Below are 24,448 nucleotides of genomic sequence, written 5' to 3' on the forward strand. Positions count from 1 at the left end.
AAAAAAAAAAAAAAAAAAAAAGCGGGAATTTTGAATTGCATCTGGATATCTTCGTATGCCCTGATGTATGGGTTATATTCCCAAAAAAATTACATAGCATTCACTACCACTAGTTAGTTAGTTGACCCAGGACGTTGAATGCAGGAATGCTCTACCTTGGAGGTAAATTCCCAGCCCTCTCCATTTTTTTATTTTGAGACATGATCTCACTGCCTGGCCTTTAACCTGCAGGTCTGCCTCAGCTTCCTGAGTGGCTAGGACATGTGCCACTTCACGTGGTTTGTTTATGACTTGCTTCCTTCCTAGTATGTAATTGCTATGAAAGAAGCAGCTGGCTTTCTCTTCTCCTTCCTCTCTCCACCGTCCCTCTCTTCCTCCTTCCTTCCCTCCCTCCCTCCTTTCTTCCTTCTGAGCGCCCCATGCCCCCAGTTTCTATCCACTGCCCCATCCCTTGTGCCTGGGATGTATGTAGACTTAGTCTGTTGGGTTTTTGTAACTCATAAGCGAATTGTCCAAACTCCTGGTAGCGCTGAATCTCTGGATCTGCTATGTTACAGTTCCTCTGAAATTTGAGCCTCAGCCACATGGGGCTGAGCTTAGAGCTGTCCTGGGACTCAGAGAGATGGCCTGTAAATCCCCCTGAAGGGACCCCATGGCTTAAAGGGAAGGGAGAAGGGGCTCTGTTGCCTCCCCTGCCTGGGCGTGGGCTCCCTGTCTTCCTATGGGGTTTTGTATCTTTGGTGTTTGGGGACATGGGCTGCCTTCATATTTCCTATTGAGTTTGTGTGAACTTCTAAAATATTTTTTTCAGGGAAGCGTCTCATCAGTGGAGGACAGAGCATGGGACCAGAGGGAGTGGGGCCCTGCTGATTGGAAGGACAGGCCCGCGGGCCACCCTCACCAGAAGCACAGGTCTGCGGGGCTCCCAGGCTGCTTCCCAGCACCCCCGGGGCATGGCGTCCGCCTGGCCAAGGCTGCGCTTCTGTACTTCACTTCTCACAAGGCGGCTGCGTGGTGGCCTGGATGTCACCGCGTGGGAACAAAAAGTGATTCCAAGATGGACCAGGACAATTTACAGCGCCACCGGCAAGTGGACGAAGGAGTACACAGTGCAGACGAGAAAGGCGGTGGAGAAATGGTGGCATCAGCGGATAAAGGGACAGGATTCCACAATTTTAGAGACAGATGTGAGTATTAGGAGAGATTTCCAGTGGGAGGAAGAGTGGGGCTGGGGCACGGACTCTGGTCGGAAGAGTCCTGTGAGTCAGGAGGGGCGTGACTCCAAATCCAGTTATTGAGTGTCTGTGCTTCAGTTTGAGACAGGGTCTCCCTGCATAGTTCAGACTGGCCTTGAACCCATTGTGTGGCCCAGGCGGACGCTGAACTTGTGATGATCCTCCTGCCTCAGCGTAGGACTTCAGGTGTGTGCCAGCACGGCCAGCGTTGTGCTTTGGTTTTCTCCCCTAACCCAGGGTGATGCTGTTGGTGCCTGTGGGGGCAGGGGCGGCTGATAGCAGCTCACCAGGCCTTCCTGAGCAGCATTCATTGGAGGAGAGGTTTCACAACAGGGGCACTGGCAGGTGCAGAGCCCTTTGAGGTCTGTTGCAGCTGGGGCAGCAGGCGGAGCCAGCAGGTCCAGAGTGACCTCCAGGATGGCCATCAGCCTGGCCAGAGCCCTGTTCTGCCACTTTAGCGCGCTGGCTGGGGGAGGTCTCAGCCTTTGCACTGGTTTGACCAGGGCTTGGGGCCCCCCACAGTAGCAGCACAATGCATCCCAGTGTTCTTACTGCTGGCCCGTTTGAGCTGTGCTGAGTGGTCTGCTGTAGCTGGTTTCCATGGTTTCTGGCCTTCTCTGGGATGATCCTCACACATGCACATCCTGACTTTCTGATACTGGTTGCAGTGACAAATGGGAGGTGCAGTTTGTTACAGGAAAGGTTGGAGTGGGGTTAGGGCAACACACTCACTAGAAGGTTGACTCTTCGCGGCCCCTCTGTGGCAGTAACTGGTTAGGAGGGGAATCTGCAGTTGGGAGTCTGTGGAGGAAGCTGAGAGGTGGACAAGGAGCATTTGTGTGCAGAGTGTAATTTTACTTTAAAAGCTTGGCTTTTATCTGATTACAAGTAAAAAGCTGCCGTGTCACCATGACCAGAATAACACAAGTAAGAGTGCTTTGGAAATAGGCTCTCGGGAGGGGCTTAATTCTGAGTGGGCCAGTAAACTTCGCTTTGTTGTTTTTGCCCCTCGTTCAGTTTAGATTGTTATTCAGGCTTCCAAGCAATTTGAAGCTGTAGCTATGAATTTTGTGACATCTTGTTCACCTTGAGCGTAGTTTTTAAGAATTAGGGAGTGGAGGGAGGTGACCATTTCAGCACCGGCAGGATGGCCATTGATAATGGGCATCCCTTGCAGGCCCCCAGCCGGCTGGGGTGGGGAAGAGCCAAGCAGATGGTGCTCTGGGAGGACTAAGCCTGGCCTGTGACCTCGCGGTGGCCCCAAGCCCACGAGCTCCAGGACATTTACGGGCCTGGGTGCCCAGGCTCCCAGTATTGTTTCTCTTGCAGACTTGTTTTGAAATCAAATGAGAAAATGTGATGGAGTGTATTTCCTAAGCTGAAGTGTTATATAAATAAAAGAGGGAAACAGATGGAAATATGTAGCGCCTCTCTCAGGGACGAGAGCCTGTCCGAGCTCCGAAGCGTGTGTGCTGGAGCTCGCTAGTATGAGGGAGCTTCGTGTCCACTCAAGTGAGGCACTGTTTTATTTTTTCCAAATGAGTTTTTACAAGTCAGATGTCTTGGCATTGTCAACACACACGCACACACACGCGCGCGTGCACACACACACACATGCGCACACGCACACCCCCTCCGGCTGGACCACAGGCTTGGCGAGCACTCTGCTGCCGCTCTCTTGCTGAGCTCTGTCCTCAGCCCTGTTACAGTCTTCATTCTGAGTCTTGCTAAGTTTCCCAGGCTGGCTCGAGCTCACGATCCTCTAGCGTCTGCCTCTTGATTAACTGCAGTCAGGCATGTGCCACCACCGCATCTCACCATTATCACAAAGACTTTCATTTTGTTTGTTTTTTTCTTTTTTGGGGGGGGGGGGGGTGGAACTGGAGATTGAATTCAGGCCTTTGTGCTTGCCAGGCAAACACGTATGCTACTGAGCTATTTCCCCAGCCCCAAGACTTCCATTTAAGGAGCATTTTAATCCAGTTATTTCCGGCAGCAGGTAGCACCCAGGTTATGGACCAGTGAGAGTGCACACAGGTACCCTGCACTGTCTCTAGGCCCTTGGGTGGTCAGGAAGAACCCCAAGGGGGACCTGCCTACCCTCTAGGCCCTTGCTGGCTAGGTGGGGACTCTGTTGCCCAGAGAGGTCCTTGTGGCTTTGGGAGGCGGGAGTCCCTCCCACATGTCCACCCTGTAGGCCACTGCTGGCTAATACCGGGTCTCCACCCCCTCCCTAGTGTCCTCTAGGGTCAGGCAGGCCAGGGGTCCTGGCACAGTAGGGGCTGAACTTGTAAGACCCAGGTAACCATAGCCCCACTTACCAGTGTCATGGCTGGTCAGTGACCTTTGTTGGTGTCCACAGCTGGTGACCATGAATACAGATGCCCCTGGGGCCAGTTTTGTTTGGAGGAAGACAGTTAACCCAATGGCAGTGGAGCCAGGAGCCTTCTTGGCCTGGCTTTTGGCTAACATTGCATACTGCCCACAAGGCCCAGGAATTTGCCCACGGCCCCTGCTAGTGGCAAGAACTGTGTCGGTGCAGGGGTCCTGCGTGGCCTGCGTGGCAATGGCCCTGAGCGCTGCACTTCTGGTGTTAGCCAACGCCTTGGGATGTGACCCAGAAAGAGGCAGAGGTCGAGACTGTGTCCTGAAGAGGACGGATGATAGGACCCGCTTAGAAAAGCCGTCCTCTTCCCATCACTGACGATCTTAATTTGCCTTAAAGACTTGAAGTCTTACACTTTTATGTAATTATGACATTCTCTCTTTTGGTCAGATTCCTGCACAATTATAACATAAAGTCCCATATTTCTTCTCTCCTCTCCACCCCCACATGATGGAACTCATTTCATTGTCACAGAGGAAAGTGACTTAATTCACACAGAAAATTAAAAGGCAGAAGCAGGCTGTCAGCTGAATACATTTTCTGCAATAAACAAAAATGTTCATGAATATTAAAGACTTTTGCTAGCAGTACTTTTCTGTGTCTCTTTTATAAGACCAGGTTTGGGGTTGGGCTTAGGTAATATAGAATAAATCATTTGATTTTGCTATTTAGTCTTCACTGAACAAACATAAAAAGGAGACGGGAGGAATCTGTAATTTGGAAAATGTTTGGGGCAAGATTGCTGAATAGAGTATAGTAAAATAAATGTTAGTATAACAGAATAAGGTGATTATAAGAAAAGAAAAATATTTCCTGTATAAACTTGAAAATGAAATGCTGGAAATAATGCATGACAAAGATTTTACTATTTGTAACCAAAGAACTCTCACAAGTTGTTTTCCTATATCCCTAAAAGTTCCCTAAGAGCAAGCAATGGTCCCGATCCATCACAGGAAGGGGAAGGGCACTGATACCGTGGATGGTTTTAATTTTAGTTCTTCACTCAGTGAAAGATTGAGCTCTTGCACCTGCCTTTTGGGCCTGCTCACACACAGAGAAGACTTCCTGTCCTGCTGTCCTCCTGTCTTGGCGGGCACATTTTGTATTTCTTTTTGGTGCTGGGCATGGAGCTACACCTGTGGCCTGGCCTCCCTCGGACGTCCCCACAGACTTCTGCATCTCAGGGCCTCTGCCACACCCAGAGGTTTTCCTAGGAGGTTTTTGTTTTTTTTAAATTTTAATTTTATTGAGAAACAGATATGAATGAGACAGTTTCAAAGCTGATTAATAGGACAATTTTGATAATCAATACATTGTACATTATTATCTTCTAGTAGTTATCCATAGTACAAGAAGCAGACAGGATATCCTGTCCAAACACTATTGGTACAAATCTTTCTTCTCATTGAATTAAGCAAAAGTAGCTGTATATCTATCCTGTTTTGTGTATATAAATACAAACTGATCTTTCCTTTGTATCCCCTTTTTTTGTTTAGTCCTATCAGAGGTGGATATTCTATTGGCATCTAAATACTATAAGTGTTTGAATTCAGCTAACCAATCCAACTCAGTCTAGCAGTCTATAATATTAGTGGGTTATCCTCAGAAGTTATTGACTTGAGCCTTTTACAGCTCATCGTATTAATATGGATTTACTTTACATACCTTGTTTTTATACTTTTCTGCTGGATGGTTAAGACCAAGATATAAAGCAAGACCTATATAATAAGAAATGTAACTTTTGTATCTGACAAGGTCAATCAAGTCCCCTCAGAATTTATCCTATAGCCCTGTATTGCACTTTGTAGGTCCTTTGTCAGTGTCCGCCATGAGGATGAGTCATGGCCATTGCTTGACCAATTTGCTCTCTGTGAAAGCCTGAGAGAATGTTTTTTCTCTCTATGTGACTCTCTCCAGGCACACTGTACATCACCAGTCACATTCCTCTGTGGCTCCATAATCTCCTTGATCAGAAAATTTGGGGCACAACTGAGTTACATGATGTTACGTTACAGGTTCTCCTATGTCCCGAGTCTTTACAGACCTTAAAAGGCTAGGGCCAAAATGTTGGCTGACCTTGAAGCCCTTCCTTTTCTCCAATTTTGATTTGCTAATGTAGGTTGTTAACCCTCCGGAAGAGAAACTTATTATTAACCTGCAATATATGTAGTTCGGTTTACCCTGTCTGTCTAAATATCAAACCTCTTTGGCATATCATGGAACAGGTATTTTCCATCAAATATTGATATGTTGAACTTTAAGTCCTTACAGAATATGAAGGAAAAAAAGTTTTAAAAACTAGAAATAAGCATTTACATATTTTTACAAAGAAACTTAGAAATCTAACCATATACAGAATTGTAACAGGGCAGACCTGCGACTTTTTTGTGTGTGTGTGTCCTTTTTTTTTTTTTTTTTTTCTTCCTAGGACTTTTGAATGCATAATTTCTAAGTAAAGGACACGAACATGGCCCGCCTGTCTCCCTGAGGACGTGAATCCCGGCAGTTGTCAGCTCCTTGGCCTCAGGGATGCTGTAAGGCTGTGCTGCCTCCAGATCTTCTTTGTCCCTCTCTCTCCTCCCCTCCCGAAGTGTTACTAACCTTGGCCATTTCCGCAAGATGGACAATATAGAGAAAAGTCCAACTTTAGATATTTTTTGTACCACTTGCTAAGTGGATCTGCTAAAGGTTTGTTCAACACCTTTGCTGAGAGAAGCTTTGAGATTTGGCAGGAATCTGTCTTTTTGTTCCTTCTTCCTTGATTGCACTTGGCTCTGCCCATTATCAGTCTTGAAAACGTCTCACACATACCCAGGAAGTGCTCTGAATCTACACTAGCATTTGTTCTTGTGACTTTGAGAGAAACAAAACCTTCCTGAAGTCCCCTAAAGCCCCAGAAAGGGACAATTTCGATAATCAATACATTAGACAGAGCAGCAGGATGGAGGGCAGGACTAAGTCACAGTGCCAACCACAACTGGCCCCACTGTCAGTGACCAACAGCAACCATTCTCTGCTGCCCTTCTTCCAAAGGACCTCTGTGCGTGCACACACACACACACACACACACACACACACACACACCCTGTGCATGGAACAACCCCCCAGTTACCCAGACAGGATTTGTGAACTTGGCTAGGCAAAGTGCTCTTTGTTAAAAAGCGCTCCCACAAGGGCCAACCAAGTTATCCTACAGCTACTAAACTCCTGTTGGCAGGGTGGGGGAGATGGAGAAAGACGATTAAGGCCCAGTCCTTGGAGTTAGGAGGAGAGCTCAGAGTCAGGCCCTTGCTCAGCATGCCTGAGGCCCTACGTTCAATTGCCAGTGCTGCAAACAACCTAACTGTAGTCCCCAGCATGAACAGTAGGTCCTCTGTGAGGAGTCAGCTCAGCAACTTGCCTCTGGAGCCTTACCCATCCCATGCACAAGCTCTTGAGGACGTTCACTGTTCTGCCTGGGGTGGCGTGAAGGGGACAAAAGCCAGTGACCAGCATGGACTTCCTGCCCCATCGCCATCTGCTGGGACACGCTACAGCTCTGAGGTGCCGCTTTGCAGCTCCGATCTGTATTTGCCCATTTGTCGCCCTGGGAGACAACCACTTCTTTACTTTGTTAAGACTTTCTTGGCATTGCCTCCTCGGTTTTATAAGCTCACAATACAGTGAGGAACGCAGGGCCAGTCAGGTACGGTGGGGTCCTGCTCTTCCTGTGGGGTCTCAGTCTGAACACAGCTGTAGGGAGCTTAGGAAGAGGCCTGTCACTGGCGATGTCGTAGCTGGATAATTCAGCTGTCGCTTCCTTGAAGTATATGGATGTATGTGTTTGAGCTTCACTTGGAAAGAGTTCTTTAAGGCCTCGATAGACACTGTCTTAAAAGAGAAGCATTTTAAAGGGAAAAATCATTACTGATAAACATGGGTAACTCAGAGATTGTTTGGCAACTTTTAAAATGTTTATTTTATTATTACCGTGAGTAAAGTACCAAGTATCAGTGCACACAGAGTTCCTAGAACACATTGGTGAAGACCCACTCTTGTTCCTTCCTAGAAATCAAAGCCCAAGTTTTACCTGCTTTCCATGTTCCCCTACCCTTCGGGCAAGCTGCACATGGGCCACGTGCGTGTCTACACCATCAGTGACACCATCGCCCGGTTCCAGAAGATGAGAGGGATGCAGGTAAGGAAGGTGCTGCTGCCTGCCTGGGGCAGGACTGCCACCACGTGTGGAGGACAGAGGAAAAAGCCAGCTTCAGTCCTGTTGAGATGACTGAGGATGAGTACGATGTTGGGAAGACGCTCGAGTGAAGCGCCTGGATCAGTGGGGGTCCCCACTGTCGGGAGTTAACCAGAATGGGCGGGGTGGGGGAAGGCAAGTACAAGTGGGGGTGATACTCATTTCTTCCGGGGGGAGCTCACCCAGGAAGGAGTACAGGCCTCATGCAGGGCACAAAGCCCAAGTTCGGGGCTGGTTCACTGCCCATTGCCATTACACGTGTCTGAGACAACCAGCTTACAGATGGGAGGGGCAATTTGGATCATGATTTCAGAGCTTCCAGTCCATGGTTAGGGGGAGCCCTGCTCTCAGGCTTCTGTTGGGGCTCCAGATGGTTCCAGATGGCAATGGTGGGGAGCACGTAGGGATACAGTTGCTCACCTTAGGCCAAGGAGGGAAGGGAGGGGGCCAAGGTCCTGCTGTTCCCTTCAGGGCTGGAGACCTGAAGACCTCCTGGACAGCCCCCTCTTAAACTTTCCACCACTGAGACAAGCCTGTAATTATAGGTGACATTTAAGATCCAAGCTGTAGGAACGAGGATACAGCTCAGCGGCACTGCAAGGTCCTGACTCTGATTCCTGAGGCGGGTCTAAGCTGTAGAGTGCTGGTGAGCGGCAGCTGGGGCCACAGGAGACTGACCCTTTTCTTTTTAAATGTGTTTAGTACAGGGTCTGCAGAGTCTCACTACACAGATTGGATTCATAGTGATCCTCCTGTTTTCAGCCTCCCAAGTCATCACCTCAGCGTGCCCCAGGGCTGTGGTTCGGCATGGCACGCTGGGGATCAAACCCTGGTTCCTGCCCCTGCCTAAGCAGGCTCTTTAGTCCACTGATCTATCTGGCAGGCCCTAAGACTGATCCTTTCTATTGGGTGTTTTTGATAGTCTCTAATGGGAAAATTAAATTTATAAGAAAAACTGTTTTGGAGGTAATAATGCTGGGGTGCTAGGAAAGGCTTCACCAAAGAGGAAATTTGTGATAGGGTGACACCTGGGCTGGGGAAAGAGTCCCTTCCTTGGCTGTCCTGGGTCAGTCTGTCCATCCCACTGCCCACCACTTAAGCCAGCTCCTTGCTCAGTAGTAACACGTGCTCTAAGAACAGGTAGAAATAGCCCTTGTACCGTCCTTGTGCGCCTGTAGGGAGAGGTGAGACCAAAGTGGGGTCAGACAGACAGACAGACAGACAGACAGACAGACAGATAGCCCTCGGTGCTCAGTGGCAGTGTGGCCTTTGACTGTTCAGCCAGTCTGTTTAAGACCTCGCCTCTTCCCATGGCTGATGGGAGGAGAGACAGTACCTGTCCATTGCCCACAGGCGTTTGGAGGGAGACCAGGCAGCATACGTGTGTAACCAGTGAAGGCTGGTGGCTGCCTGCCGTGGCCGGGTCTCTGCTGATGCCTGCTCGTGGGTGCCGACTGTGTATATCATGGTGCAGCTTTATTAGTCATCTTAGTAGCTTGAAATCCACTATGGGGGGGGATGCTTGCACCATGGCAGTCGGCAGACTTACACACAGGGCTGTGTGTCCTGCCCAGCGGCGGCCGTTAGGCACACACTGGCACTCTGCTGGCCATAGCTGTTGTTGACCTGTCGGGCCATGCCAATGACTGCTGCCACTTTCTGCCTTTTTAAAAATTTATTTATTTATTTATTGTTTACATGTCTTTATTTCCAATACTAGGGATTAAACCCAGGGCCTTCGCACTGAGCTACATTCCCAGCCTTTTTTAATTTTTGGGACAGGGTCTCTAATTGCCTAGCCTGAGCTCTGGTTCAGGACACTCCTCAGGGGTAGCGGGATTGCAGGCACATGTCACCATGCCTGCCTCCAATTCTTGATAAAGAATTTTTTTCAGAAAGATGAGTACATCTTATATCATAAATGGTTGGAAACGTTTACTGCACTGATACTGGCAGCAAAAGCATTCTTCGGAAGGTTTTGTTGTCTCTGTCACCTGAAAAGTTAATACATTCCTGAGCCAAACACAAAGACTGGCATTGGACTCCGAGGCCGGAGGTGCATATGGCCTTGCTTTGTGTCACGTGGCCTTTGCATCAGACACTGATTTTTGTTATTTCTGCTGTGTTTATCAGAAAGGGGCTCAACTGGACGGATTGGCTCTTTGTCTAAATTAGAATTTTTTTTTCTTGTCCCTTTTTTTTGGTGGCAGTGTGGGGGTTGTACAAAGGACCTTTCACATGCCAGGAAGGGCTCTGTCCCTGAGCTGCAGCTAGGTCCTTAGCTGACCATGAATCTTCAACTAGATTTATGTTTGCTTTCTTTTATTTGAATCAGTCAGTGAGTGTAGGCAGATTGTGGAAGATGAAGCACTTATGGCAGGAACTACAGATCAGGCACGAGTGGGGAGCTGGGTGTAATGGACTCGGATTCTCTTGTCATTGGTCAGGATGAGATGTTCCTGAGGAAGCTTGTGACGCAGTCCCAGGGGACCTGAGGACTGGGCCCTTGCAGGTGGCCAGGGCTGAGAGACCCAGAGCGCCTTCCCACCTCGACTGAAGCCCAACGGCAGTTGGAGCCACGAATTAGATGCCCTTGATTTGAGCCCTGTTGTACCACCTTCTAGTTCACTTAGTGGCTCTGCATCCCAAGGATGGGCTGGGGGTATAGCTCAGTGATGGAGCTCTCACATGGGGGGGAAAGGGGGTAAGGGAGGGAGGGATGCCAGTTATTTGTCCCTCCAGGTGTTGTGGCAAGGGTTGAGACCAAAGAATCCCTTACCAAGGGTAGCTGTAATTTTTATGTATCCTGATGGGATTTCCCCATGTGGCTCAGGAAAGTGTTTCAGTGCTGTCTGATGAGCAGATCCGTCGAGCCTCCACAGAGCCCTTGGGGAGTGGTAGCCACTGCCCACCCTCCACTGCTGTGTCTTTGGAAGTTAACAGTGTCTCAGTCCCAGGGACTGCAGACCGTGGGGCTGTCACTTGCTCTGTTCAGGATGGCAAGCTGGGTTTCAGGGATGTCCTTGAGATGACCTTGAGCTGCCAGTCTCACTGATGCTCCGAGTTCATGTGAGTCATATTCCATGTAGACCCAGCAAACTACCACATCCAGCTGCTAGAGGTGGCAGGGGAAGGAGAGGGGAATCTCGGCCCACGTGCCAGAGGTGTGGGAGCTCCTAGCACTTGCGAGCCCAGCTGGGGACAGCAGTCACCCACTGAGTGGCCTGCACCTGGGCCCTCTTGCCCTGGCCGGTGGGTCCTGTGGGGGCTGGCCTTGTTCCTGAGCGCAGACCCCAAGGTGCTTCTCAGGCCACAGCTGTCCTCTCAGTCCGCCTCAGCCACGGGCAGCGCCGTGCCGCCTTCCCTCCGGAAGGCGCTCTGCTCTGTGTACCAGATCCTTGCATCTTGGCTTCTTCTTTCCTATTTCCTGCACAGCTTCTTCTCTCCACGCCATCTCTGCATGCGTGTGCGTGTGCGTGTGCGTGCGTGCGTGCGTGCGTGTGTGTGTGTGTGCATGTGCACAAGATACGTGCACCCGAGACAGTCTTGCTTTGTAACTCAGGCTGGCCTTGCACTCATGTCTCCCAGACTGGCTTCAAACGCACAGTGATCCTCCTGCCTCAGCCTCTGGAGCACTGGGATGACAGGTGTGTGCCCCCGTGCCCTGCCATTTTTGCATACTCTTTATCCACAAGTCTCTGCAAGTTTGGGGATTGCGGTTATTCTGGTTTCCTACAACAAGCTAAGAGGCTTTCTCTGTCGGTTTCCACAGGTCTCAATACTATTTAAAATATAAGCCTATGAACATGGAAAATACCAAAGTGAAAGAAATACCATTTATTTGCCTACCTGGACTTGATTTTTATCCTAAGTATATTTTTGTTTATTCAGCCTTAAAGCTAGAGATTTTGGAATCATTTTTCACAGATCTTTCTTGACCCAAGTCTGTCTGTCTGTCTATCATCTATATCCATCTGTCTTATCATCTCTCATCATCTATATGTCTGTCTATTTATCTGTCTGTCTGTCTTATCTATCTATCTATCTATCCTCTGTCCTGTTGCAAAAGTTCTTCCTTATTCCTGGCTTGCTAAGAATTTTTATCATGATTGGATACTTTTATTTTGTCCAATGTCTTTTTTTCCACCTAGAATCTGATAATGTGGTATATTATGTTGGTTTTTTAGCTATGAAATTTTCATTCCTGGGGCAAATTCCATTTTTTTCATGATTAAAAAATGTATAAATCTCTATTCAATTTGTCAGCCCTGCGTGCCTAAGAGTGCTGATGTGTCACCTCATTTTCTTGTAGTACCCTAACCTGGTTTAGGGATTAGGGTTATTCTGGCTGCCTACAACAAGCTAAGAGGTGTTCTCTTCGGTTTTCTGAAAGCATTATGTTTTGTTGTTACTATTTCTTTCTTACGTGTTTGATAGTACTCACCAGCAATGGTTTCAGGGCCCATAGTTCTCTTTGGCTGGAGTTTTAAAATTACAGATCCTATTTCCCTCATGAATACCAGGCTGTGTCCTGCATTTCCTTCTGTGTTTGTCTGTCTGCAGCGCTGGGGATTGTACCAATGGCCTTTGCCCCCCCTCCTTCATTTTTTATTCTGAGACAAGGTCTAAATGTCTGTTTCCCGGGCTGAGCTCAAACTTGCAATCCTCCTGCCTCAGCCTCCCACAATGCCGCACTGCAGCGTGTGCCGCCACCCCCAGCTTCTGTGTTCATTGAAGGTGTTTTTTTCAAGAAATCTGTTCACTGTACCTCTAATTCTGTTCTGGACTGTCTCACCTTTTGTTTCCCCACTTTCCCTATCTAGTCTCATCTTCCTCCCCCCTATGGTTTGGGTCTAGATGTGCCCCCAAAGCTTCACGCAGTCATCGGGTGAGTGTTACACCCACCTGGGGCTAGCCTGAATGCAGCATAAGCGAGGGAGCGGGCCACTCTGCCGCTGCTCCTCCCTTTCGCTCCGGCTGTTTTCCTGTTTCCCACCACTGCAAGCTCCTGGCCTCCGCCTGTGCTCTCTCTGCATTGAGCCAGCCAAGTACGGATGGACCATGGACTAGCTCCAGAAACTGTGAGCTACATAAGCCTTTCCTTCCTTAGTTTTGGGTGTCGGGTATTTTGTCCCAGCAGTGAGAAAAAGGTAACTGAGACACCACCTTTTATTTTAAATATAGTACTTTTAAAATGTACATGCATTTTTTTTTTTTTTTTTTTTTGTATTTTAGGGAAGGATCTACAGGGTGTTCAGGGTCTCACTACTAGATCGGACTTGTAGTGATCTGCCTGTTTACAGCCTCCCAAGAGCTGGGATTACAGGTGCGCATCACTACACCCAGTCTCAATTGCTGTCTCAGCGTGCCCCAGGGCAGGGCTGGCACTTAGGCCCGGGGATCAAACCCCCAGCCCCTGTGCCTGCTCGTAGCAGGCGCTTTAATCTGCTGAGCTATTTGGCCAGCCCCATACCTTTCCAACATGAAAGGATATAGATAAGCAGTTACTCGGAACTACTATCCCATTATATCATATAGTACTGTTTATTCCGATGAGTCAACTACTACAGATTTAATTGTCTTTCTACAATCATATTCTCTTCCTTTGGTTCAAAATCATCAGTGTTTACTGTCCTATGCCTAGTGTCTAACTTCTGCTGTCATGTTCTTTCTTTTATTTTTTTAGTTTTAAGTCTCAGACAGTGCACGGTGGCCTTGAACTCACTGTACAGCTCAGACTAGCCTCAAACTTGTGATCCTCCTGCCTCAGCTTCCCAAGTGCTTTGATTACAGGCGTGCACCACCATGCTCAGCTTTTTTTTTTTTTTTTTTTTTTTTGCCTTTTATTCACAAGGACTTTAAATCTGGGAAGCCTCAACTATTTGTGGGTTCATTGATTCAACAGATACATTTTTAAAGCACACAGCTCCTTTGTTGAAGCCTAGAATAAGTGTTCAGTATGCAGATATAACCCAGAGCAGCGTTTTCCAAACTTGAAAGCTCGTAGATGCCGTGACAAAGTTCTTGGGCCCCAGGGCTCAGCTGAGTAAACACTGAATTTTCCTCCACCACTCTGGGTGCCTGCTTGCTACTTAGATTGTAAACCCAAAGGCAGCCTCAGGTACTTAATTCCTGTGACAGTTCTTGGGGGGAGGTTGTATCAGGACAAACTAGGTTCTGCTGCACCAGCCATACCCAGACATTAGTGGCTTCAAGCCTCAGAAGTTTATCTCTTGCTTCAGCCATGTGTCCAGCAGGAGGACTCTGTTCAAGGCAGTTGGGATAGGCTTATCTCAAAGAGCAAACCCTGCACCCATCCCTATGTCTGGGGGCGGGCGTGTGGTGATCCCCACCTGCCCTTAAATCTTCCTTCTGGGCTCAGGTCACCTCTTCTGCCAGGGCCGTGGTCAGCATGGAAGAGGGGGAGAAGAGCACTCCGCCAGCGTGCCTGTGTGGTGAAATTATCGGGATACTTGTGCACAGCAAAGTAGACATTCAGAAATGACCAGGGAGAACAGCAGACATAGGAATTGTGACAACTGTCGCCCCGACAGGAAGCTGTGGCCACCAGGTCGTTGCCTGGGCATTTGTGTAGTGAAAGCCCTCTGTGCGTCTGCTCTGCTGTCGTGATTTCTAACCATCAGGGTACATGATGATCCTTGAGGGGGGGCTTGGCATCTGCGCCTTAAATAGGCAGGTGGCTCTGATGCCAGTCCTCCTTCAGGTTGGCATGGAGAGGTGTAAGGGAGAGCACCCCGCAGAGCCAGGGCCAGGTGGTCCCCTAGGTTCAAACGCCAGTCACACAGGCGCAGGAAGGAGCTGTGTGCGTTGATCGTGTGCTCAGTGTAGGAGAGTGGTGGTGGCTGTTAGCAATGATGGACCAGTCAGGAATCAGAGGCTTCAGAGAGAGCAGGGGTGATACCTGCTGGACACAGCTGGTGGGCTTCTTGCATTGTTGTGTCAGAAGACACTTCGCAAGTGAATCAGTGCAGCTGGACATTGTGGTGCACACCTGCAATCCCAGCACTTGGGAAGCCGAGGCAGGAGGATCTCAAAATCGAGTTCCACAATTTAGCAAGACCCCATCTCAAAATGAAATGTAAACAGTACTGGGGAGCGTAGTGCGAAGGCTGAGTTCAGCCTGAGTCATCTCCATGGGTCGGTAAGTAAGTGAAGCAACTGGAATGCGGTTTTGAGTGGAGCCCAGCCAGTAGCAGTCCTGCATAGCAGTCTCACGGGAGCCCTGAGGTCTGCGTGTTTACGCAGCGGCCCTGTGAAGCCAGGGTAAATCCCTCTCTCCGCAACCCAGAAGGCTGCATTCCCAGTTGGTTTCTTCGCAAGCTCATGGAATGCCTGTGACATATTTAAGGCTTAGCTCCATATGGCGGGTTTGTTGTGTTTTCATATGTTGTATGCACAGATGGCTGAAAAATAAAATTGTCTGCCTCCCACCTCGGCTGGTCTGCCCAGCACCTTGTGCTCTAGAAGCCAGGTGACGAAAGCATCACAGTGCCAAGTCCCCTCGTGGGGCTGGGTTTGGATTAATCAGTCTCAGGCAGAAAGGCGCCAGCCTTCGCTCGGGCCTTTTTGCCGTTCGTTGCGGAGGAGGAGAAGAGTGGAGGCTGAGTGTCTGGCAGCTGCGTGGCCGCAGTGTAATTACCCGCAATACCAGGGAGCGCGGGGAGCACTCTGCGCCTGAGCACGGCTTGTGCTCCGTCGGTGCCGGGCTCAGGGCGGTCAGCAGGTGCTTACGAGGAGCCAAGCAGGCATCGCGCAGCGCTTAGCTTTCCGAGCGGCAGATCTCCGAGGCGTCTGAAGCAGACGTGCATCTGCAGGGCTTGTCCTCTCAGATGAACTCAAAGGCCAGAGGGGCCAACCAGGAACTGGCTGGTATCTGCGCCCACCACGTCCGAGGGAGGCCTGCGCTCCGGGTGGGCACTGGCATTTGCGCTTTTCACTCTGAAGTATTCACTTGCTTTGTTATCCAGTCTGCAGTACTGGTGGGTTATTGCACTTACAAAACAAAATTAAATGTTGTGTTTCTCATTTCTTGGAAATAAAGTGTTGAACCTATTCCGGAGAAGCCACGACACACTCTGAAAATAGCAAGGTATTTTTTTTGAAAAGCAGTAACCATGGTTGCTGTCAGTTTGAAGCTGAGCTGGTTTCAGATGTACAGTTTTGCTCTCCGGTGCCGGGGGGGGGAGAGAGCAGCCTTTGCAGGGAAGCAGCGGGCCCTTCTGTGGAGCTTTGCGCTGCTCCCTTCGCACTCCGGGAGGTGCCTGCAGCTGCCCCACCTGCTCCTGGCCCACCTCTTGGCCCCTTAACTCCACTCTTACCTGCTGAGTTTGAGGAACATAAGAACACAGTCTTTATTTTTAAATTGCACACAAAATTCCATATTACTTCCCCTAAAAGAGTAATGCAACATAGATTAGATTGTGGCCCCTTAGCGCCCCCCCCCCCGCAAGCACAGTAGCACCCCAGCAGCACTCCTACGAAGTGACCCCAGCATTCACCAGGTCCATCCTGTCCTCCAGAGTCCTGCCCCGGCTTTGTTCTCTGGAACTGCATTCTCCCCCGCACCCCTGGCAGGACCTGCTTGCTTTCCTGCCTGATTCTGAGGCATCAGGGCTCAGCCTGGAGCTGGACAGGAAGCTCTGATTCCCATGCCTGTCCCTTACCAGGACCTCCTGGGGAGTGTGGCGGTCTCGCCTGGGGACTGGCTTCACAGCTTGTGAGTGGCCCTCACTGGTCTGTGGCCATTGTTCCGCCCGGTGTGTTCCTAGCTCTGCTCTGCTTCGTGTGGCTGAAGGCTGACCCCTTGATCTCCCTGTGCCTGAGGCTGTGGGCCAGCTGGCCTCCTGCAGAAGGGAGGGCCAGGCCAGGGAATGCTCCCCCTCCTCCTCCCGCGCCTAGCTCCTGGCCCGTCCACCAGCTGACTCTGTGCAGCGGGCATGTGTAAGTGCTATGTGGACCCCAGCTACAGGGGACCTTTGCTTGATTCAGTCTGAATATTTTTACGTTATTATTTTAAAATTATCATTTTAGTCTTTTGCTGCTCTCCGTGATGTCATGTTTCCATCACTCCACATTGACAGAACGTGCATTTCAAAGTATGTCTTCAGTAGATGGAAAGATTAAATCACATCCCTGCAAAAATGATCGGAAGCTACAGAATGTACTCAAAAGGCAAGAAGTCAGCACCTAGGAAGTGAGAGCACTCGGTTGGGCCCCGGCACATCCGTCCGGTGCTTTGGGGTGGGGTACGGAGCCCAGCTAGCACACAGGATCTGTATAGGTGGTTCTTCTTAACTATGGAAAGATTAAAACAAGTTACGGTGATAGAAAGGGATAGGAGCTTTAAAACCAGAGAGTTCTTCCAGTGCGTGCCTGGTCCACCCTGCCTAGAGATAATCTGGACAGGGAAGCGCTTCAGTCTTGTCTTCTTGTAGTGCAGGGAATCCCACCCTTGACCTGTGCATGCCAGGCACACACTACCTCAGCCCAGGGGGAAACCACACCCTCTGTCCAGGACGGAGGTGATCGATCTGAACAGGGCACAAGAGACTGAGATGTTAGAGGGGCTGACAGCAGAAGTTCGCAAGTCCGGCAGGCCACCACAACTTCATCACAAAGCCAGACCTGCCGTGCAGGGGCAGAGTCAAGCTCGGACATTTTGGGATCCTTTTGTCAGTATCGCTGTGTTTCAGGAGCAAAACATCTTCTGGGCTGAAAGTGGGCTCTGCCCTTGTCGCCAGGGCTGAGGGGAGGCCAAGGTGGGGAGCTGGGGACCCTCCCTCCTCAGTGACAGCAGGAGCACTCACTGCAGTGATCGGGCTTTGGCAGGAGGACCCTGAGCTCCTGCAGGACAAGGCCTCCCTGTAGCCTGTGCTGTGCGCCTCCTCCTTGAGCAGGCATCTGTTTTGCTAACTTTTGCTAAGAATTTGAAATATTAAGGAACTTTAAGATGTTGCTAACTTTATGTTCATAGACAGCTTGGATAACATGTGAACTAAGAATATCTCTTCATGTTAATTCCATCCAGAAACAAAAATAGAAATGAATAAGTGTATTACGTAAATCCAGCTGGATTTTTTTGGTGACAGTGCCTGTATTGACTTTATTTAAAAGTACAGACAGCACCTAGCAGAATGTGAACAGGCAGAAGTGTTGACTTGGTGTCACTTGGGCAGTCCTGCCGCCGCCGCCAAGTGGGCCGAAGGCCTCCCTTCCCTGGGAGTGGTTACACAGCAGGTGCGTTCTTCAGCCAGGGAGGAGGCCCGGCTGGCGCATCCCAGCCGGAAGCAGACCTTGGGCTGGCTGCAAAGGCATCGCAGAACTTTCTAGTAATCCAAAACTGTTTTTTCTTTTTAAGCTCCTAAAAGTGAAAAAGAAAAAGAACTGCAAAGCTTGATAGAATACAGAAGGTCTCAAAAGAAAGCTGTGTCCTAGGTGGTGTCTGTTTTAGTTGGGATTGTCACCTGCCAGGGGTGAAACTGGCTCAGATCAGCTCTAGAGGAAAGGGGGTTTCATCAACTTTTACCAATTCAGGATAACTCCCAGGATCTGAGGAAATGTGGGAGGCAGGCTGCCGGAGTTGGGCCCAGGGCACTAAAGCCCTTCAAGGCTTGCCTTTCTCCGACTCCTTGGACCCCTCATGCAGAGCCACCCAGAGCCCTTATGGTTCCTGACGAAGGAGAAAGTCCCCTCCCTCCCCAGCACCTAGCTTGGGTTCAGACAGGCCTGGCAAGGGCTAGGCGCTGCCACCCCCTGCACCCAAGGGCCAATCTGCAACCTTGGCCAGCCCAGGGTGACCAGGGTCTGGGCCCTTTACACCCAGCACATAGATGCCTTCCCTCTGCCGAGGGCCTGCTCCAAGTCCAGCCAGCACGGCAAAAGCACTGGCTGCTTTGGGATCAGTCACCTGGTGTGAGCCAGTCCTTATTTGGGGAGGAAGTCTGCTCGCCACCTGGTACTGCAGAGGGCCGCATGGCCGACTGATTGAGCTTTGTGGTCTACTTGATTTGGGTAAGAAGTGCCAGTGCCTGGTTCCGCCCTTGGCAGAGGCCTGTCCTGAGTGCCCCGGCCTCAGGGATGCCCAGGACTGGCTCTCGTGTCTTTCCTGTAGCCACCATGTGCAGGGTGGCCGTAGAGTCAGGGGCAGAAATCTTGGCCTGGGACCTGGGGATGTGAGATGCCAAACACTAGGAGGGTAGTGACAGCAGCGGCTGGTGCATCCCAGCAGGAAGCAGACCTCAGGGGCTGCCCGCTGCTGTCTGTTGGGTGCCAGCTCTGCTGGCTGCTCCGCAGAGGTCGTGGTGTATGGTGCTCAGCAGTTCTGGTGGCTTCTGTCGGGCCACATTCTGTGTCCAGAGTCTGAAGGACAAGGCTAGGTTGAGGGCCTTTACCCTCAGGTCACAGAGCACATAGCCCTCAGAGCATGCCTTTGTTGGCACTCCCTGGTCACAGCCAAGGGAGTCCAAAGGCCCTGGGCTTCCATGGGCGGTCCTCCTTATTGGGTGGACTTATTCCACCAGACGCCTATGCCCAGGAGCGTGATAGTGTGCATGGTGGAGGTCTGACTATGCTGCACGTGGCCCAGCTGTCAGAAGTGGTTCGCTTGTCTTCCGTCTGCCTGCTAGGTAAGAGCACAGACTGGCAGCAGAGACTGCAAGATGAGTCCAGGCTGGGAACTGCATTGCAGGTGCTCGGAGCTGCAGCAGAGACGGCCGGGGGTACTCGCATGTGCTTAGCCCCTGGGCCGGGCCTGCAGCCAGGAGCACACTTGGCGTTCACCACGTGGGGAAGTATGGTGGGCCATGGTTGCTCTGGGGATGCTCTGCTTCAGCCCACCAGAGCTCTTCGGACTTCGCACTCTTTTACCCTGTAACTCCATTTATAGAAATTTGTCCCACAGTTCCTTAAACTGTCAACTAAAGGAGATGGGTGGAGGTGGAGGAGGGATCTCAATGCTTTGCCCTTGAAGATCTTGAGATCCTTGTTCTTTGGAAAATGGGAATATCTTAGAGGAAGTGACGAGAAAGCAGGCTTCTCTTGTGACACCGCCACTGGCCAGCACTCCGTATCACACTTCACTGCCTGGCAGGCACTTTGTGCAGCACTTTTCTCCCCTGAACTCACCTCACCTCCTGGGGATCTGGTGAGGTGGCTCTGTCACAACCCCACACCACAGCTGAGGCAACTACACGTGAAGCGTTCCTTGTGCCAAAGCACAGCTGGTGATTTGCAGCCCATGCGAAATGTATGGGTGGTTTAGAAATCCCTGTAAGCCAACAGCTTGGCCACAGGTTTCCTCACACCCACCTCAAAGGCTGCGCTGCTGTGCTCTTGGGTGTTCTCCCCAGGTTGCTGTCGCATCTCCAGCTGCTCACATGCGGCTGGGAGTTCCCGTCCTGTAGGGAGAAAAGGGCAGCGGGCCTCCTAGAGCTGACGCTCTGGTTACAGGAGGGGGAGAAGAGCAGGGCTCGGGGGTGCACGGTGAACTTGGGCTTGTGAGAAAGAGCTGAGAAGAAGCTGAGAGGACTTCTTGGATGAACGTGGAGCCCCCATGTGGCCCTCAGTCATGACACGAGTCCAGTGGCCTTGTGACCATGGGAATGGTCTATACCTGCGTTCCTGGCCTAGGAGCCCCCAGCCGCACGTAGCTGTTTTAGAAAGTGACTAGTGAGACTGAGGAGCCAAATTTTAGTTTTATTTAATTTCCATTAAGTTGAAATGTCTATAGCCTTGGGTGACTGTTGGTCACCATCTTGGACAGCACAGCTCCTTAACTGGAGACTCCCGACATGGTGGGTGTATTTTGAAAGCTTATAATTTTATATATACAGAGTTTTTAAATTGAAAAGAACATTTTGTAATTGCAGGAAAGCAGTTTGGGTTCACTGTGGAAAATGCAGACAGGGAAGAGAAAGTGAAATGTGCCCATGAAAATGCTTCCTCAGAGATAACTGCTGCCTGCACTTTGATGTGGAACCTTCTAGATTTCCTTCTGTGCTGACATCTCAGACCACTCTTGACACAGACATGGGGATCACCCAGGGAGGGGTAACGTGTGTCCACGGGAAAAGATGCTGCAGGAGAACGCATGGATATAGTGGTTTGCCATGGCTGATGTGTCTCTTCTTTGTGCTAGGTCATCCACCCTATGGGGTGGGATGCATTTGGGTTACCTGCTGAGAATGCTGCCATAGAGAGGAACTTAGACCCGCAGAGCTGGACGCAAAGGTACGTGCTTACAGGCACAGCTAAATGCTTGGATATGAAAACCTTAGAATTCCCTTTTCGCCTGTACACAAGAGATAGAGAGCAGAACCCTACAGCCTAACAAGCGACAAGTAGGATGGCTTAGGTAAGCGTTTGTCTTTTTTTTTTTTTTTTTTTTTTGGTGGCGGAACTGGGGATTGGGTATTTGTCTTTTAGCACACTTATCTAATAAAGATTCAGGGCTGGTGTTCATACTTCACACATTCATGTATTTGTTTTTTGGTTTTTCATTACTAATCATGTATTGAAAGCAGTGAGACATTCCACAACACTAAGTAAACCAGTTCTGAAGTTTCCCAAGGTAAATTTAATAGCTCCAGCTTCTTCAATGTTTATCAAAATACAAAAGAAAAAAGTAGAGGTTGTCTTTTCTGACGGCAAATCGGACCCTTGCAGGCTGAGGAGGGAGCTACTTCACACATGGCTGTGGGGCTCCTCAGGCACTGTGGTCAACGTGGACCAGCCGACCCAGCTTGCACATACTCCTGCGGGTGAGACCCAGACTTTGACCAATGCAAGTCCCGAGTGGGCGCTGGGAGTAGGCTGCCCCTCCAGCTGCACGCTGACTGAGGGGAGGGGCCCACAGCCCTTGTAACCCTCCCTGCTACCCCGAGGTGACCGTGGGAGCGTTGTACTTGTACTCATGCTCCCATTCATGTATTTGGACGCTGTTATTTACTAAGTTCTTTCTTTGCATATTCGCATTTGGGAAGAAAAGGTGGGGAAAGAATTATATTCCACATCAGTAATGCTTCTTGTCCTCTTGGCGATAGTTTGGCCTGTGTTCAAACATGTTAAAAGTTTCTCTGGCCTGGGGAGATGGCTCAACGGTCTAAGGGCCTGCCTGGCAAGCGCAGGGACTCAGGTTTGCTCCCCGGGACTGCGTGCTGTGCTGGCCCCATGCTGAGCCGGCCACTGGACTGGGTGTGGTGGTGCATGCCTGTAATCCCAGTGCTGAGGAGGCTGAGGCAGGAGGAGCACTACGAGTCCAAGCTGCGTAGTGAGACCCTGTACCAAATAATTAAATAAATTATTTTAAAAAATTTCCCCTGGTTTTTAGTTTCCCGTCTTATCACTCACCAGCACAGGAACCCAGAGCAGCTCGCGTGGGAGCAGCACAAGGCCCGGCTGGCTGTGGCTCTGGCCTGTCCAAGTGTCCTCGCCTCCCTTCCCTTGCTTTTGCCCAGGGATGTGTTACCTGCCACCCTCTGCTGCTCCGACTTCCCTTTTCCCTCGGAATCCCTACTTTCTGCTTTTCCACTTAGAGTTAGCTCTGGGTTAGTGGAGGCAGTGAGCAGAAGGGAAACCATCATGACTCACAGTTGATTGAATGTTGTGTGAGTCTGCTGTGAGCCTGATCAGAGGGCGGCAAACTGTGGCCGATGGGCCATCTAGCCTGCCTGTTGGCTTCAGTAAAGCTTTACTGGGGCTCAGTCCCACGCATATGTTTGTGCATCTTCCTGGTTGCTTTCATGACACCGTAGCAGGTAGGTGTGATGTTGAGTAGTTGTGATGGAGAACTTGGGGAGCACGGTGGAGCCCTCAGTGGCTGGGACTTTCGCAGAGATGCACTGCAGCCCCTCCTGTGGAGCGCCTGAGCTGGCTGCCCAGGTGCAGTTCTGCCTTCTCGCAGCTGGGCACCTTGAGCAAGTTACATAACCTCTCTGTGTCTTGCTTTACCTGCTGTTGCTACTTCACATGACTAAATGAAGATTCATCCCTTTCTTACAGCCTTTGCAGGGCCTGGAGTTAGATTAGCTGTTATTAGCTAATCTGCAAGCATTAGAGGGCTTTATGTACTCCCGGTATGTGGAAACAGAAGATGCAGTGTAAACAAATTGATTCTTTTTCTTTTAGAAGTGATTTATTTCCTTATTCCACATTATATTATAAATGGATTAGCTTCCCGCTCTCCCTATTGCCCAGTTGTTGGACGGCTTTGGGTTTTAGATTTTGATTGACAACACACTGTTTTTGTGTTGTTTCCTTTTTGTGGCATCAGAGTCAGCCCAGGCCTCGTGGTGGCTAAGCAAGCGCCTTGCCACTGCGCTGCAGCCCAGCCCAGCCGCTGTGACTGCCCACAGTCTACGCATGAAGGGTTTTGTTCTCAGTCACTTCTGAACTTGTCACCGCTTCGCATAAACCTGTGCAGGATGCAGACTCTGGATGGGCAGAAGCACCCGTATGCAAGGCACTGCCCTTCCACATAGCTGTCTTTCCCCATAGCTTCCCTGGGAACAGAAGGGCCCATTCCCAGGGCCAGGACCACTCAGGTTCCTAGTAGATTGTGTATGTGTCCACACAACAGGTGTCCTTCAATGTATTGGTAGTTTTTACTAATTCTTAGTGTTAATTTTTTTTTTTTTTCTGATGGAGTAAAACAACACTTACAGCCCCCTTGAATAATCTAGACCTTGGGGCGGCCGTTGGTTGGCGGCAGTCGCACGGTTGTGGTGCTGTGACGTTTGCGGGCACTGGCAAATCAGGCCCAGGATATAGAGCGGCTATGCCTGACAGCACATCTGACTCGAGCTTGGGTGGGGTAGAGAGTAGAGCGCAGTAGTCGGGGTGGTGGGCGGAGGAGGTGGCGAATCACTTATACATGGCGCCCAAGTTCCAGGAGGGTGAATGAGTGCTGTGCTTTCCTGGCCCTCTTCTTTACGAAGCAAAGTGGTAAAGATTGCCATAAAGGGTCAACAAGTACAATTGTTTATACACTACAGTGGTGGGAATAAAATTGGGGTGAGTGGGTTCCAGAAAGCAGGGTGCTCAGGTACGTGGACACCAACCTGCACAAGCAGCGTGACCTTCAGAAGGCCAGTCAGGAGCCATGTGCAGAAGGAAGGTGAGAGGGGCCACTGCAGGCAAGAAGACAGCTGGTCTGCGACAGAAAAATGTCGAAGTGAACACTTAAAAGCACAAACAAAACACCCCTGGAAATGGAGATGGTGGCAGTACAGTGAGACACCTCGGCCTCCTCGGAAGAAGAGGGCCTGGGCTGATCCTGCTCTTGAAAATGAAGAAACATGTAGGAACAGAGGTGAAGTTAAAGTAGAGATCCCTGAAGAGCTAAAGCTGTGGCTTGGTGGTGACTGGGACCCAATTACCAGACAGAAGCAGCTCTTTTATCTTCCCGCCAAGAAGCATGTGGACTCCATTCTAGAGGACTATGCAAATCATAAAAATCTCAAGAAAACACATAATAAGGAGTACACTGGGGCTGGAGAGATGGCTCAGTGGTCTAAAGCACCTACTTGAAACAAGCTTGGCAAAGCACAGGGACCGCGGTTCGATCCCCAGCACCAC

At 50.1% G+C, this 24,448-nt stretch overlaps 1 protein-coding gene across 4 annotated transcripts in view; it reads left to right on the forward strand.

Annotated features, from left to right (window-relative positions):
• Positions 1 to 24,448, forward strand: part of Lars2 (leucyl-tRNA synthetase 2, mitochondrial) — a 116,527-nt gene that overhangs the window by 7,118 nt on the left and 84,961 nt on the right. For 3 of the 4 annotated variants that reach the window (XM_004640671.2, XM_023700703.1, XM_023700704.1), the window contains exons 2-4: positions 812 to 1,187; positions 7,670 to 7,798; positions 21,012 to 21,103. In XM_004640671.2, the coding sequence (XP_004640728.1) occupies positions 954 to 1,187; positions 7,670 to 7,798; positions 21,012 to 21,103 (455 nt within the window). In that variant the 5' untranslated portion in view covers positions 812 to 953. Of the gene's footprint in view, positions 1 to 427; positions 630 to 811; positions 1,188 to 7,669; positions 7,799 to 21,011; positions 21,104 to 24,448 lie in introns of those variants that run through there. The other variant, XM_023700705.1, reaches the window with a different exon arrangement.

The sequence above is a fragment of the Octodon degus genome, unplaced genomic scaffold (assembly GCF_000260255.1).
Source record: "Octodon degus isolate 3935 unplaced genomic scaffold, OctDeg1.0 scaffold00126, whole genome shotgun sequence".
Classification (NCBI taxonomy): domain Eukaryota; kingdom Metazoa; phylum Chordata; class Mammalia; order Rodentia; family Octodontidae; genus Octodon; species Octodon degus.